The 16986-nt window shown below is 41.1% G+C and overlaps 1 protein-coding gene across 1 annotated transcript in view; it reads right to left on the bottom strand.

Annotated features, from left to right (window-relative positions):
- Window positions 1–16986, bottom strand: part of agrn (agrin) — a 476432-nt gene that overhangs the window by 62809 nt on the left and 396637 nt on the right. Inside the window, exons 19-20 of the mRNA XM_017305640.1 lie at window positions 11908–12279; window positions 8222–8347 (exon numbers count right to left, since the gene is read on the bottom strand). Coding sequence (XP_017161129.1) covers window positions 8222–8347; window positions 11908–12279 — 498 coding nt within the window. The remainder of the gene's footprint in view (window positions 1–8221; window positions 8348–11907; window positions 12280–16986) is intronic.

Here is a 16986-nt window from a genome sequence, read left to right as displayed (position 1 = left end):
ATTTAGCTATAAAGATGCTACGAGTCAGAGCCCAACATGCTGAAAATGTCTTTTTCTGAATGTGAAGGAAACATATATGTATTTTCTATTACACTCTTGGATCATTTCTCTTTTATTCTTGGCTTTAGCCTGTGAACCAGGACGTCTCAGAAGTCATTGAGTTCTCCCAGTGTGACCAGCAGACTGAAGCCTGTGACCAGTGTTCCCAGTATAATAGATAAATGTTTGATTCTTTCACTTTTTGTGTATTTTTAAATATCTCAATCTTAAGTATCAATTTATTAATACAGCTTGAAATAAAAATAATTTATTCTATTAGAATTATTTTCACTCTTTGCTGTCAATAGCAGAGTTGACATACAGTAATAAATATTTTTTCTCTGGAAAAAAGTAAAAATATGTAGTTTAATGTTTGACAATGACTGATTTATGAATCAAGTCATTTCTTAATGTATAAAAAAATAAATACAAGAAAATTATTTTTCTTGTCTTGAAACATTAAATGTACATTAAATTATGAAATTCTGTAAATATATTATTTAATAAAACACTGTAAAAGTGTGTCTGTTCATCAATGTCAATATAAAATTTATCAGAATAATTTCTATCAAACAAAAACATTGTGCTCTTTATCAAGAAATGCCCAAAATCAATTAAATAATCACATCAAAAGTTAGAAACTCTGTCTTTAGTCATTTCTTTGATTGCCAAATATATTAATGTGTGTGAGAAAATGTGTCAATGACAGGTATTAACTTAAAATACTTAGTGGAACGGCACTTTCTGAAGTTTGGTCCATTTACCTGTATTACCTTATAGGCCACATTCAATATGGCGGACGCTGTTATGTATCACAGCAATGGGCCGACCCGCTTTATGAGGCGTCTACGTGTTCATGTCTGATAGCAGGTATGTTACACACACAGAGTAGCTTAGGTATGATGAAGGATCTGGTTTTGACATGCTGCTCTGGGCTGCTAAATTCTGCAGAATTTCATTTGGGCCCCCTAAGCATGCTTAGGCCCCAAAAAGGCTTTTGGGCTGACCCTGTAAACACACACAGCAGGTAGACATGGCGAGGAGAAAATTGCCCGAAGGTGCTTTGAATAGGCCATTCTCCCATAAAGAGAGCCTCAACCTGGGAGTGCTGTGTTGTCCAACATATATCAACTTTTTATATGCATTCTTCATGCTAGCGTCGCGAGAAGGGGACTTGAAATAAAGCAAGAGTGTGCGTGTGTATATCGGGTGAAGAGTAGCGCGAGAGGTGGCGGTGCCGTGGCTCCATGCCGCTTGTAATCAGCAGAACAAATTGCCCAAATCATTCATCGCTGCCCCTGCCTGAGCAACGGCCCCGAGTACGGGGAAGAGCACTTGTATGATTATCATGAGAGATAACCGTAATTGTCTCCTTAATGCCGGCAGACCGACGGCTGACAGTCTGGTATAAACCGCAACGAGAAGGGACGCGCAGCCCGGCGGCTTACGGCTCGTCCGCAGGCAGCGCGCATCGATCCAAAATGTGACGGCGGCCATAAAGCGGAGGCAAATGGCTGCGGTTCGGCTGGCCGGGAGACGGCAAAGAAAGCGAGGGAACGGCGAGTCGCATCGGACATTTAATCTGGGAAGAAGACGAATAGAGGGGCGATTTTCCAGGCCGCTTCCATAAAGGACGTAAAGAGAGAGATGTATAAAGAAGAGAGGGATCAAAGGAGGGGCGGTTCTGTTCGCCTATCAGATTGTAGTGAACTGTAAAAGGTAATGGATCTGCCACATGGCGTTCGGACGGGTTTAGCATGCTGCAGTAGAGTTTAGGGTCAAATAATGCAACAGAAATGAAAATTGTCTCTTACGTCCATATAAAACAGACTAATAAAAACCAAACTACACAGCTCAGAAACTTTTCCCACTTTTTGTCATATTATAATGTATTTCAATGTATTTTATTGGGTAAGTGTTAAGTGGAATAAACGTAATATATGGGTTTTCCAGTCTTTTACAGATAGAAAAATAAATATGAAAATTAGTCTGACACCCTTTAACAGAGTACAGCGAACCAAACTGCCGGTAGAGGAACCAAATAAAGAGTATCTTGGTATCGGTATAAATTCAGCTGTTCTGTTAATGTTGTTAATGAACAAACAGCGTCATGAAGCCCAATCAGCAGAGAGAAGCGTCTAACATCCCACAAAGGAATACGCAGCTACTCTTCAAATTAATATGAAAATGTTCTAATGTTTGCCGACATGAGGCCGCTCTAAAAAGCAGGACCATACTGCAAGGCATTCTGGGTAAATGCAATCAAAACAAGCGTGAGTCTAGTGTAAGGGGGAAAAATGGCTCGTTGTCTTTCCCAAAGAAAAACAAGTACACCTCGCTGCAGCAAACAGAAAGGGGCGGGAACGGACCATTGTCAGTCTCTTACCTTATTTGGAAATGGGACCATTGCACTCCGGAAGTGAAGGGGGCGCTATTTCCTATCTTATCCGCGGTCTCCCGTTTAAATTTTCTTTTGAAATCTGTGATATAGCTTCATCTGTAGGAAGGAATTTCACTCTCAGCATGTATTTCAACTTCTATTTTTTATTTACTTCAGCGCAGCTCACAGCTTTTAACAATTTCCGTAGTACTTCTAAATCTGCTTCTCAGTCGCATCTTTTCGGGCCTGCTACTGCCTCTAGTGGCGTGGGGGTGGTAACGCAACTAAAATAATTATGTCACTAAACGAGAATACCACAAAATCTTTATTATTTACTATTAATTTCGCCATTACTGGCAACATGAAAGATAAATTATCTTCTAAAATACCATATTTTTCTTCAGGATGTAGAGCTAATTAGGTGACATAAATAACACCTTTATACATTATAAATAATATCTCCATCACTTTTAGGAGGAAGATATAACACATGAAAAACAACATTATCAACAACAATAAAAAATACCATATACAATGTATACATAAGAAATTTAATTGAGCAAAAGTCAATAACAAACAAATTAATTAGGTTCACAGAGGAATAACCAGGATTGTTAAGCAATAATCCACATTTTTGTTTTGTTGGTARAGTCCTATATATAGGAAGAAAATATGACAAAATTATTTAGTCTTCCAAGGTGGAAATTTTTCTTTGACTCTAAAACAATAAAATAAAACTAATTAATAGATTCATAATATCAACAATTTGTGCATCAAGTAAAACACTTAGCATGCTATAGGTAAATGTTATCATAATTTGGCTAAGAAAAATTATTGCACATTCAGTGAATGAGGTCTAATAGATGTTCTATAGTTACCAGAGGAACACAGTAACGCCTTCATGAGCTCAAACTGATAAATAAAGAGGATGGATGCTCTAAACAGTTTAGACAGAGTTGTTTTTGGTTTCACTACTATTTACCTACTATTTTTCCTGCTAGTCCAAGTATTCTTAAAAGTTTGTCTGTTGGTCTGCAGCTCATGTGACCAAAACAGCCGAGGAGATGAAAAGCTAAAGTCCTCAACAGTTAAAACTTGAGATGACTTAAAACTTAAGTTAAATTTTTAAGTTTTAACATTTTAACTCATTTTTAAAATGTTAACATTACTTAACTAGAGGTAATGTTAGCCAATGTTACCTCTAACTAACTAGAGGTTTTGGACGAGTTGCACTTGTTAGGTCACCCCAAGATCACTGGGTCTTTTTAAAAGATAGAGTGACGTTTCTTAAAAAATGTAGCCAGTGTTTTCAGCAAAGTTGAGCTGAATGTCGTGGAATGATCCAAGGTATTTAACAGGTTGGCCATCGAGTGAAACTGGAACCACTTTCAGGTCTTGTTTATGTCATTTAATTAGCTCTACTTCCTTAAGAAAATTAAAAGGTATGGTGTTTTGTGAGGGACTTTATCTTTTGCGGTTCCAGTTATGCGAGAATGAATAATAAATAATAAAGACTGGTATTCTGACTTAGTAATGTATTTATATTAGTTGTGCTATCACCACCACGCCACTAGAGACAGTAGCAGGCCAGAAAAGATGTGCAAAAGGAGAAGATTTAGAAGTACACCGAAAGCTACGGAAATTGTTAAAAGCTGCGCTGAAGTAAATAAAAGAGAGAAGTTGAAATACATGCTGAGAGAGAAACTCCTTCCTACAGATGAAGCTATATCACAGATTTCAAAAGAAAATTAAAACGGGAGACCGCGGRTAATATAGGAAATAGCGCCCCCTTCACTTCCGGAGTGCAATGGCCCCATTTCCAAATAAGGTAAGAGGCTGACAGTGGTCCGTCCCGCCCCTTTCTGTTTGCTGCAGCGAGGTCTTTCTCAAGACAAGACAAAATAGAAATCCTACCACAGCTAAAATCTGACACCACTCCATATTTGTTGCTCATTTTCTTTAGAGGCTTTTGTGTCGTTTCTTTGAGTAGTTCTTGGTGCAGCGCCCCCACAGGCGAGGAGGGGAACATGTTTTTTAATTAGTTTGGATGTTTGATATGGTGCAGTGTGAAAGTGAACCACACCAGCTGAAATGTAACAAATGTTGCAGTTTCCACCCCAATCCAACAGGGATTACCAAACTATCAAATGTGAAAATGCCCCAAAAATCTATTGCAAAACTTTAACTGGCTGACTAAGGTTGACTTATTCTGCAATCATTTTACTCTGTAGATGTGGAAAGCCTCAAAAGATTCAAACTTTTCCTTTTCTCTTCACAACCGTTCCAGACTTTGTTCACATAAAACTGTAATAAAATCATTCAAGCTTGTGGCTGTAAGGAGACAAAATGGGGGAAAGATTTCCACAGTTTACACTCTCCAAGGTCGGCGAATGCCCAAAACGAGACTCTCAGTGTTAACTTCAGCATTTAATGCCTCAATAAAATGTGGAACAATAAATAATTAGTCCTTCTTCTTCTGTCACGGTAGCAGAGATATCAATAAACTAGACTGCTTGATGAGACGGCAGCCGAAGCATTGAGGGATGTGTCATTTCATTACTAATGAGGGGAAGATAACCCAAGGCCGTCTTACAGGGGAAAAAGATCCAGGCGTATTGATCAATCAATCGCTCAGCCTGAATTTATTGGGAACACTTGAACTGAATGAAGTATTGATCGCCGCTGCACTGTCTTTTGTTTGCCGAGATAAATATTTACAAGCTTTGGGATGATTTGTTGCAATGTTTATCTTTCAGCTAAAACCTGCTTTCACTCAAAGTCAAAGGTCACTGAATTCCTCCCTCGCATTTGTTTAGCTATAAATTCTGTGGCTAAAACAAACATGGAAGTTCACGTCTTGAGATCATGTCGAGGCTATAAATATAATACTGGGAGGCTCTCGGACCTTCAGAGCGCCAGAAATGCAACTCCTCACTCTTAATTTGTGGCCTCGACTCTTGCAAGTCATGACCTAGAGCTCCCCGGGGAGCCAAGAKAATCCCTCTTTTCACAATCCGTCAAATAACCCAGCACTGGGGACAGACTGAGGCGGGGAGCTGGAGGGAGTCAAGCCTCTCCAGCCGAGTGGGGAAAAAGAAACCCTTTATCTTCATGAATGGGCTGTGGCAGAAAGCACTGATTGGTACAACGGTGCTGCTCGCCCTCTGGTAGTCTCTTGGCTCTCCCTGCGCTCAACTCCAAAGAGAAATGAGCTGATGCAAGAGTGGTTTGAGATTGACTCGGCTGAGGCTGAAAGAGTGAGAGGCGGTTCAGGGAGCCGATGGTGAAGGTAAAGTATCTATGAGTACCGAGGGATGAAGAAGAGCTGAATGAAAGGCAAAGCAGAAACACATGGAAGCCAAAACACAGGACCGGATTAAATAAAGTGGAACCAAAATGTAACATTTGTCTGATTTCATGATGTGCATGGAATTTTACTATCATTTAGGCCCTACGACAGAGATTTGAATAGCTGTTTTTCTYTAGGTGCAGAAGATCGTGTTTACTGTGGATTTCCTCTCATCCAAACAGGCAGAGAGTTAAGAGCTCAACGTCGATCCCCCTCCATTCATATCATCTGGATCGACGACCACTTGACCTTCTGCATCTCAGCGACCGGCAAAAGTTCAGCATATAAAATTACAAGCTCATGTCCCTTCCTTTATTAAATATGATAATTAACCTTTTGTTACGTTCTTTAGTGAATGCTCAATCATTTATAGCAAAGGAAGCATCTGCAGCGAAAAAATACTTTTAACATCAACATGTCAAGAGTTCAGCTTTCTGCTTGGCTTAACATCAGTGTAGTGGAGACATGATCTACTCTTTGGATTAACTGGTTAATAATTGGATAGCAAAAGGTGCTTAATAGGAGTTTTTTTTTTTTTTTACATAATTTGAACCAGGTGAAGATAAACTTTGCCACTAAAAGAGTTATGGGTAGAACTCTTGACAGTTTTGACTGAATCACTGCTGAGGATGTATTGTTCTTTCAGCAAAATTCTCTTAGTTTGTATAGTCCAGATAATGGTTCATTGGTTACTAAATTAGTAGACAATTATTTCAATAATCGATTAATCATAATTAATCTGAATAAGCCCTCTCAGAGAGGGAAGGTTAGGGTTGTGTGTTTGATACTGCCGGTTGTTCCAGCAGGACGATGATCCCAAACAGACAAACCAGCAGGTTAACATGGGGCTTCTGCTCTGGCCTGTTCAACGTGCTGACTGGAAACATGTTCAACATATGAATGAAAACCAACCAATTTAAATGAATTCAACAATGAGACAGAACTATCCCTCAAATCTGCTGTAAATTCAAACTGGTACAACTCATTAAAACTATCTGTTAAATCATCACCAGGAAATCAAAGCCACTGAAATGCATCACTGAAAATGAAAATATGATGGGCAGATGTAAACATGTTTATAACAAACCRAGCTTCATTAAGACCAACAACATCTCCAACCAGCTGTCAATTAGAATTTAATGTATAGAAATCAGATGATTTAAAATGTGCAGAGTCAAAACAGACCACCTGTTCTCTCTGTTAGAAGCAGATGGAGTGGCAAAAAAAAAAATCCCTTCACTCAACATGCAAAATGTTTGTTTTTATAAAAACAAAATATAWGAAGGACCTCTGCTAACCCACAGACTGTCTCCCCCTCCTGGAGGTCGCAGGAATTCCCCAGACCCAGCCAGCATTGAGCCAGGTTTGCCCTTGATGTGGTTTGCTTCACTTTATTGATCATACGCTCTTCTCTTAACGCCAGGCAGTTTTTCTAATTTATTTGGAGCATCGTAAACTGAAGGTCAGGCTACACACACATGCTCAACATTCATCAGTGTTTGGTCAATTCATCATCAGCTGTGGAAAAATAAGCAACACTCAGCAGCACTCATGTAGCATGGAGTTAGAGAGGGGCAACAATCACCTTTAATCTGATTAAATCATTTAAATGTCAGTCAGCTGCAGCAGACATGAACTATGAACCAAAGGCATGTTCAAGAACATCTCACTTCATTACAATACCACTAAACTGTCTCAGTGATTCAGTTTAAAACAGATTCATTCCACACATGACGATATTCAATTTATCAGAAAATTTAAATCTTGCATATTACTGATTAAAAGAAAAAATGATTTTATCAGAGAAACATTGAGTTTCAGCCTCACAATCATGGAGAAGACTGCTGGTCCTCCACAAGGAGGAGAAGACAACAAAGCTAATTGTTTAAGACGTTTGCTGTTCACAGACTTCTGTATGTAAAAATAACGAAAAGTTGAGTGAAAGGAAAAGCAAGGCAAGGGATGTGAAGCAAAGTTCAATAAAGGGGCAGAATCATATATGTTTTCCAAATAGTTCCATTTTATAGCACAATCGTTATAAAAATGCTGCATATATCAAACATAATCTGATTTAGCAAATTGACAACTTGAAATTGTGCGTCTGTCTCTTTAAGCAGATCCTGCTCTTTTTGATGGTCTGCCTTCACACAAACTCAACCTTCGCACCTGAAGTGTTTGACCTGATGAGCTCAGTCGTTCCTCCAGGCATTTGCTTGGTGAATTTGGGTTTTTGAGGTCAACAGGAATACATGGATGAATTAAATGAATCTGTGTTTAATGACTGTGTGTAATGGAAGCTACAGTTCCTGAACAAACTTACAGAAATTGATTTTTCAACTATCTTCTAATCTGTTGAGATGCTTCAATAAAAACAGTTAAAACAGAGCAGAGACAGACAGTAGGTCTGAGGTTAGAAGAAGTGCTCTTCTTCAGGGCGCTGTATGTCGACTTACGGGGGCAGTTGGCGCCCTCTGGGGTGCTGGACGGGGTCTTTCCGTCGGGACAGCAGCCAAACTCTGTGTTGTCACAGGAGGACCTCTCCTCGGCAGTGGCAGCAGCAGAACCTGCCACCGGCGAACCTGCAGTTGACACAAAGTCCTAATAAAAAATTCATTTAACTTTAGCAAAAAATCATGAATATAAATCATTCTTTTTCCAAGAAGCTTAAAACTAGAACCTAAAAGATGTGTGCTGTTTTTGTTTTGCTGAGTTCCCCAGGTGATTGTGCCTTTTTTCCCCTCTATCTGCTGACCAATGATTGAGCGCTGAAAGAGGCATCTGTCAGGGGTAATTATATGGCATTTCATGGGTTCTGATTTTACAGCTGGAACTCATTTTGTCAGGCAGAAAACCCTTAATGGGCACTGTTGCCAGTCATGTCACACACAGAGCGCTTTAAATGATAGGGGAGTGTGATAAGTGCTGACTGGCTGGCAGTTCCCCTCAAGGCGTCCCAGAAAAATCAAAAAGAAGAAAAAACCCTACAGTGTCCTGTTACTGCTACTGCCACTGTATATCTGGCAATCAGGAGACATTAAGGACATAAAAGCGGTCAGACTTTCTCTACCCCAGGACTGAGAGGCCGTACACTTTCTCGTTGGCAGCGCATGACCCGGTCTTGGCCGAAGCAGAGCAGTTTACGGCCTCGCAGGGATTAGAAATGATCGCAGGCAGAAAAGGCTCGCAGCTAAACAAGCCGTAAAGACATCAAGGGGCAGGGACGTCCTACTCAAAGTCTCACGGTCAAGGGACGTGAGAGGGAGGAAGAAGGGTTATTGGGCGCATGTTGGAATGCGATCTGCAGATTTACAGAGCATGAAGAAGAGGAGAAACAGAGCAGGAGAGCAAGACCACTCTGAGTCCTGCAGGAGCAGAGCTGGACGTGAACACACAGATACAGACAGACAGGAGTCAGAAAAAAAACAAAAACAAACACATTTCTGACTGACTTTAAATTCACATATGTGCAAATTGAACAAGACAAGAATCAGAGACAGAAAAATAAACAGGACAAAACACAAGAGACCCGACTTTTCTACCTGTTAGCATCTGTGTTAAAATCACATTTGTTCACACTAACAGACAATACCTTCAAAAAGTATTCAGACAAACTGAACTTTTCAAATTTATCTCAATTTGTCTCATTATAACTGACATAATTTACTGGAATTTTATGCAACAGAGCAACACAATTATGCACATAATTATGAAGTGGAAGGAAAATAATGGATGACTTTCTTTTTTAACAGATAGGAGGTTTGGGGATACATCTGGACTTTTATTCTGATATCTCTTAAAGGGACGGTATCATGTTATCTTGACATTTTAGAGCTTTACATCATGTTATGATATTATTTCCTCATCAGAAACAAACCTGGAGTTTTGTTTTGATTCTTTCATGCATGTCTGAGAAATCCTTTAATCTCCATGACAACCATTCAGCTGTGCAAAACGCCTGGGTGGACCTAGCTCCACCTCAAGGAGCAGCTCCCCCACTCAGCTCCTTCAGACTAGCCAGCAGCAATTAGCAAACATCTGCTGAGCTCGGTATAGGAGCTGAGAAACACTGGTTAAAATTAAAGGGTTAGTAGAGCCATGTTGGGATGACTGTCTGAAGGCGGAGCTTCAGAAAGGGCAGGAGTGTCTTAAAGAGACAGAGGTCCAATTTCAAGGCATTAAATTACAAAGTAAAATTTCTTTTAAGTCATATTTGATATAGCCTTTTCATAACAACAACAATTTTAGATTGTGCTCTAAAATGATCCTATGTGGCTGAAAAACATAATACTGCACCTTTAACAATATTTAGTTTCTGTCTTGAGAAGTGACCTGTCACCTGTCACCTGTCAGATGTTGGTCAGAGAATAAACAGCGTCATGACGGAGCACAGCAGAAAGGTCAGGAGTCAGGGGGGAAATCCTCAGCTCTGGTCAACAAACATGAGGGAACCAGGACAAGAAAAACTATTGTTTAAAGAAAGTCATAAAAATGTCTATTTCTTCTTTATAGTTTGGTTTTGGACTGCTCAGTTGGTAGTAAAAAAATAAAAAAATAATATATATATATAAAATACATATATAAAAGCGTATTAGTTTCAACCTGAAGGCACAAAATAAATCAAAACAACAAAATAAAACTCCAGATGCCATTGTTTCATTCTGTTGTTAAAATCTGCAGCATAAAAATAGATGAAAGCCTATTTTTTACTTTATATAATAAAAAAGCTCTGCTCAGTTCTGTTAGATCACTGAAAAAAGTTATTAGGAGCCACTAAAAGGTCACAGGTCACAGTCTGATGAACTAGGTTGATGTTTCAGTCTCTAGATGCACAGAATGATGGAAACATACAGCCTCACACTAAAACAGTTACAGCAGATTCTATTTTCAAATGTTCCTTTCACTTCAGTTATTTGGAGTTTTCTACATCACAGAAATAGAAAAATCCCCATGCAGTTTGAAGTTGTAAAATTTAAAAACTTCAACAAGTATGATTACTTTTGCAAGGCACTATAAATATATATGCATATGGTCAGATGAAATAAATTAAAATATGCTTTCAGGTGAGGCCCGTTGGTCAGATTAAAAGTACTTTTGAAAATAACAACCTTTAAGCAGGTGTTGAACATACTTTTCATTGAGACCGTATTTCTGAATTAAATGCTTTTTAAATAGTTTGATGTGATATTCTGAATGTAAAAGTCATTTTTTCATGATCTGTAAGTGGAAAATCATCATAATTAACATAAACATAAATTATCAAACATCCATCTGTGTGGAATTAATCTATAAAATATTTCACTTGGTGAAGTATCCAGCTTTGCATGATATTCTAACGTATAGCCTGAGCTGCAGAGCCACTGAACACACGCTGGGCCTCACAGCGGCTCCCTGCTCTCCGCTCAGCCTCTGGTCAACAGGCATAGAGGAAGCACAGCGCCGCTCCATCAGGCCTATACTGTCGCTGCAAGCCGCCAAGCCATGCTGATGGATGGATGAGACCCAACATCAGGAAAGAATAAAAGAAGAAAGAAGGYCTAATTGGAAAGCCTGGGCTGGAAAAGCAGCAGCTGGATGTTACAGTCAGGAGGTGCAAAGACTCCTGACTAGTCATGTGACAAGGAGCAATGGCGCTGCAAGCACTCGCAGCTGGACCTTGGAGTGGCATCAGTCTGTCGGGTCAGGCTCCAGAGATCCACAGACTCGGCCCAGAGGTCTCTTCTATCTGTGGTGCTGGAAGTGTATTTTACAGAGCCTGGTTTTACTCTGTGAAGCTGCTGACGGGGGGGAAGAGGAGAAACAGACAGCAGGTGATGGAGCTACAGTGAACCATACAAATACTTTGTGTTTCTGTCTGAAATGGAGATATAGGTCTTTTGCAAGTGAAAAAGAAAAAACAGTAACAGCAATGTGAAGATTTCTTCTCCTCATCTGGCTTTGAAGTTTTTTGTCCAGCAAAATCAATCTGCATACAATTACACAAGCCTTGCTTCCTATTTTTAGTTTCTAATTAACAGATGTTGGTATGAATGAGTTATGATGTCAGCTAATGATTGATTCTGAATTTTTTCAAACAATGCAGATAAACCCAAACTCCTACTTAACATGATTATGGAGAATGAAGTGAAAAGCAGTGATTTACCGCCAGAATCGTCTGAACCACTGGCCTCCGACTGGACGCCACTACCAACATCCTCATTCCGTCCGTCCTCCTCTTCTTCTTCGTCACCGCTCGGGTCGCCGCTGCCCGAGCCCTCCAGGGGGCCCGAGGTGGCGGCGGTGGATGGCTGGATGCGATTGGATGGAACGCGACCGGGGGTGGAGGTGGAAAGGACGGCGGTGGTGTCGGGCAGCTCGATGGACGCCGGCTGGGCCGTCATTGGAGGCGGGATGGCATACACCATGTTAGAGATGGAGGGGTCAGGGGTGGTAGTGATGACGGCCGCTGAGGCTGGGCTGGGGGTGGTGGTCAGAGGGTTGGGGGTGGGTCGGTCTGCCGGGTCAGAGATGCTTTCTGGTGAAGGGAAGGGGAAGAAGCAAGGAATGGATGAATGGCTGAGCAAAGATGGAAATGTTTGATTTTGCTTCACTTTTAATAAAACCTTAAAGAGACCGGATGAAGGTCTTCTAGCGAGGCTTACCAATAAAACCACACGCGCACGCATGCAAACACACGCACGCACGCACACCCCCCTGCAAACACACACACACGCACGCACGCACGCACGCACGCACACCCCCCTGCACACACACACGCACGCACGCACGCACGCACGCACACCCCCACACACACACACACACCCCCACACACACACACACACACCTCGCAACAATAGATGAATGTTTACCTCTCAGCTCAGTCTTGCAACACCTGGAGTTTTTTTCAATTAACTTTCCTTGCAGCAGAAAACTATCCCCACAGAATAATTCTGCCATGTTTTACCAAGGTAAAGGTTATCCAGGGTGACACCATCAGTGGTCAGCACTGCTAGCTGAGACATTAGTTGTGCTAAAGTTTAAAAAACTAGATTAGAGCTTAGGCTTTATCCTAGAAATTGTATTTATGCAAAGCTACGTGTGCTAAATTTTTTCAAAGTTAGCTAGAATGCTAAATGAAAATTAGCTAAGCTATTACCACATAAGCAGTAAGCTACTGCTGATACACCATAGAGCTAAATTCAACCATGTTAACACCCAAAACCTCCACAAATCAAAGTTTATTCAAGTGAAAGTTTATAAAACAGCTAAATAAATTAGCTTCTGATTTCTTCCGGAAATAATAATTTAGGGGAAGCTAAATGTTTTCAAAGTTAGCAAACATGCTCAACAAAAAAATTATCTAAGTGTGTGCCCACCACTGCTTTCCACCCATACTTTTTGTTGATCATTATGTGTTAGTGCATAGTCTTAAGGTAATACATTATATTTTGTAGTTGTGATAAAATGTGAAAAAAATCCAGGATGTTTGCAAGGCAACACACATCTGAGGGATACAGACTGAACTACATGAGTTTAGTTTCTCCAGCTCTCAAATATGCTATTCCTGTATTTATGCTTGTGTAGGTAGGCAGAAGACCTACATGCAGCATCGTGTGAAAGCCTATGAATTAAATATCCAAATTCAAATGCTGCCCTGCAGTAGCAAAGCTTTAATCACCAACAGCCAGTGCCTCCGGTGATGAATGATTGATGGAAATGGGGCAAAAAAGCCAGCTTTGCTCTGACTTCAAAGATGGTAGGCTGCTGCTCACAGAGAGCTCGAGCCGCCATCAACGGCACTGCCAACGCGCCGCTGTCAACACATGCACACAAACAAACACGTATGCAACGCTTAAAAAGAAAAAAACAAAAAAAATACAACTCCATATGAGGAGGAAGAGGAGAACCTTTGTGTAAAGAGACCATCATTACCAATGCAAAAAAGCTCCGGTGCAAAAGGACAAACTGTCTGTGATGAAAGAATGATAAATAGAACAAAAACTCCTGAAGGTGATGAGCGGGCGGACGCCGTGCTCAGGAAAGGAGCGACAACGTTGTCATTTTTCTATTTCACATCCCGGGAGAGTAGAGGGAGAGTAGAAGCGAGAGGATGCGAGAAAACCAGCTCCGTAGATTTCCACCTCATTAAGATTCGCCTAACACTACAGTATGTGTAAGACTTAATTACAGCGCTATAATCACAGAGTTGATCGGCAATTATTTACCAAGGTGTGAAATGTGATACCTACAGAGACAGCAGAATGCCTCAGAGAGACGGCTTTAAGAGCTGCACAGATAACTGCTGCTGGGAGAGAGTGAGGTTCAAAGAGCGTTGATGCTMTCGCCAAGAAAGATGGCATGGCGTGCCATTCCCCTCGGCTACACCTGTCAGTCAGGTGCCAAGCTCAGTGTCGAGGGGCTGCATGGATCCAGAGAAAAATGTTTGTGGGATATCAGCAGCAAACTTCATGATGTGGGATAAGCAGAGATAAGCACATGTTTGAAAGATCCCAGAAGTCTCAGCAGATACATCAGATTTACCAGCCCATTTAGCTGTTTCTGCTGCTTTGCATCCTCTGGGAAGAACAATGGATGGTAATGTTAGAGGGCGGAGAGAAGGAAACAGAACCACTGTGTTCAGCATGCTTTCTACCATATTATTACTGAAAGGTGATTATTAAGATTTTCACAAAGTCAGGAGACAAGGAAACCCACAAAGGAAAGTTGGACAACCTCTAGACGGTTTAAATCAGACAACAAAAAGGGCTAAAAAAGTAGCAGTAGCAGGTGAAAAGCCAGAACAGAAAAAGGGTTTGAACAACGCGAGATAAACTCCCAACATGAAGGAAGAATGGAGGAATCAGCAGAGCCCTCACTAACACGCAACATGAGGGCTGTAAGCAGCATATGTCCGCCGCTCCTGCCAGTGCTCCGCAAACCTACAGGTGACATCGACAGATGGGAGAGGCGGGTCCGATGGCAACCCACTGATCGTCTCCTTCCAGCAGTGATTTGCTCATCGGTGCAAATGCCTCCCCACTGGAGGCTGCCGCTGTGGCTGCTACTCAATTTTACAGGATTTCTGTGCAATTAAATATGCATACCACTGGATTTGTATTTTAATTTGACAAGAAAACATCATTTGTATCATTTCAACTTAAACAATTGTTTGCCATAACATAACATAATAAGATTTTTATGTCACTGTGATGGAATTTTTTCTTGTTGGCAGAATTAATTTAATTCAGCTTCCACTGAGGATTTTTTGATTATTTAACTGAAGATCTGCAGGATTTTAAGTTTTTGTTCAACTTCTTCAATGCGCTTTTGGATTTTTTTTGTAGATAGGCCACTTCAAGATTCTGTGTTTTTCTGACTGTAAGCTCTTCAGACTGATGGATGCCTGTGACTTTGTTTCTCATCTGCTTTTGGATTCTGATCAAGGCAGGATGTGCTGCAAAGAGACTGTAAATGTATCACGATATAAGCACCTCATATCAGTCGATAATTGTTGATTAGTTTTTGTTTTAAATATCTGGATGAAATTTCCTGTTTTATTCAGTTTTCACTCCACATCATTGTTGTTGATTTCTAATCAGTTATGAGGCTCGGTGTGAAAACATGAAACTGCTGCTGCGCAAGTTACTCAGCAGGTTGTTGCTAGGCAAGCAGAGTGAATAATTTGATGCTACCAATCTTTTTTAGCCAGCCATGAGGTTGACCAGCTAAAGGCTTTTTCTCTGCCTACATCTCCCAGAATGGTGGGAACACTCTATCAAACGTATTATCTATTAATATTGATCACCTATATATTGTTATTGACTTATTGTCCAGCCCTACCTGGGAGTAATTAATAAAATGAAATGTGGTTGGTCTCAATTCTTTCTTGATATAACAAGGTGGGGCAATAATACCTTCACATACGACCAAGTCAATTTTAAAATAAATTTATCTATAATAAATTGATTAAATTATAATTTGAGAGCTGCATTTTGAATTTAGGTTGTACTCTGAGGTTTCCAGTTCCCTCTTCCCCGGGCTGCTTTTGGACTACAGAGGCTAGTTCTCTACAGTCCAAACATTTTAATATTGTAACATTTTACTTACAACATTTTAACATTTAATTTTACACCAGTGATTCCAGTGACACGATGAAGCGATGTAAGAGGTTCAATATCTGTGGGTGTTTAGGCCCTTTGGCTCTGTGCTAGACCTCAGAGCAGCTTGTTGAGCATTAGTGCACCACGGCGCCGCGCATCTGGAAGTGGTGTGGGGAAACAGCAGGTAGGGAAAGCGGCCGGCGCTGCGGTGTGGAAATGGGCGGAGCAAAATACTAATTCACACGCAGAGCCGACAGCAGAAACCTGAGGTGCAACCGCTTCCCAGGGAAGACATGAACAGATTCTCTGCTCCTCACCATCTCCTCTGGGCTGGGTGGAGGGAAACAGCACGCTGACGGCGGTGCTCCCTGTGCCGCTATGCTAGGTGAGAGATTACACACAACCCACATCTCCATTGCCAGGCAACAGAGGAATCAGAAACCAGACTGGATTTTGGCTCCTATCACAGCTGAACCCACCCATGGCACTGGATGTGTAGTTACCAGATGTTCTGGGACTTATCAAAGCCTCGTCTGTTTCTGTTTTTTCTCCGTGCTCCCAAACCTCCAGCCTGTCCTATAGACCACCATGACATCCTCACCTCCACTGGATACGGTCAGGTGAAAAAGCCATTTCTGACACTTTTGGGTCACTTGGTCTGTGCCCTACAGTGATGAAGTGAATTAACATTTTTCCCCACAAAGCGTTCACACACCTGGCAGGCACACAGCTGGCTGCGTTTCTTTTCTAGATTCCTGTTAAGATCCAAGATGGCAGCTGTGCCACATCTTCACTCTGCATGCAAACTGCAGCCTTGGCGCCATCCCAGCGCCCTTTACGGCGATCCAAACAACGTCCATCAACATCTGGACTGAAGAGAGCAGGAGCTATCCCCCCTCACCCCTCCCCACACTGCCACCCCACACATGTTTTCTACATTTTCAATCACACTCTGACAATGGCAGAATGAAGCCAGAGGATTCCCAGCCACAGTTTTACAGGAAGTCAAGTGTTATAGCTGGCCCTTTCACAATAACATTAATCACAATATAAACTAACAGCAGATCAATATTGTTCTATACAAATTTAGTTTATTAGACGGTGAGAGCTTGAAGCTTGAGAGCACAAGCTTCCATTATTAT

Source organism: Poecilia reticulata, linkage group LG7 (genome assembly GCF_000633615.1).
Source record: "Poecilia reticulata strain Guanapo linkage group LG7, Guppy_female_1.0+MT, whole genome shotgun sequence".
NCBI classification, from domain to species: domain Eukaryota; kingdom Metazoa; phylum Chordata; class Actinopteri; order Cyprinodontiformes; family Poeciliidae; genus Poecilia; species Poecilia reticulata.
Note: the sequence above shows the minus strand (reverse complement) of the source record. Positions and strands in the feature narration are given on the sequence as shown.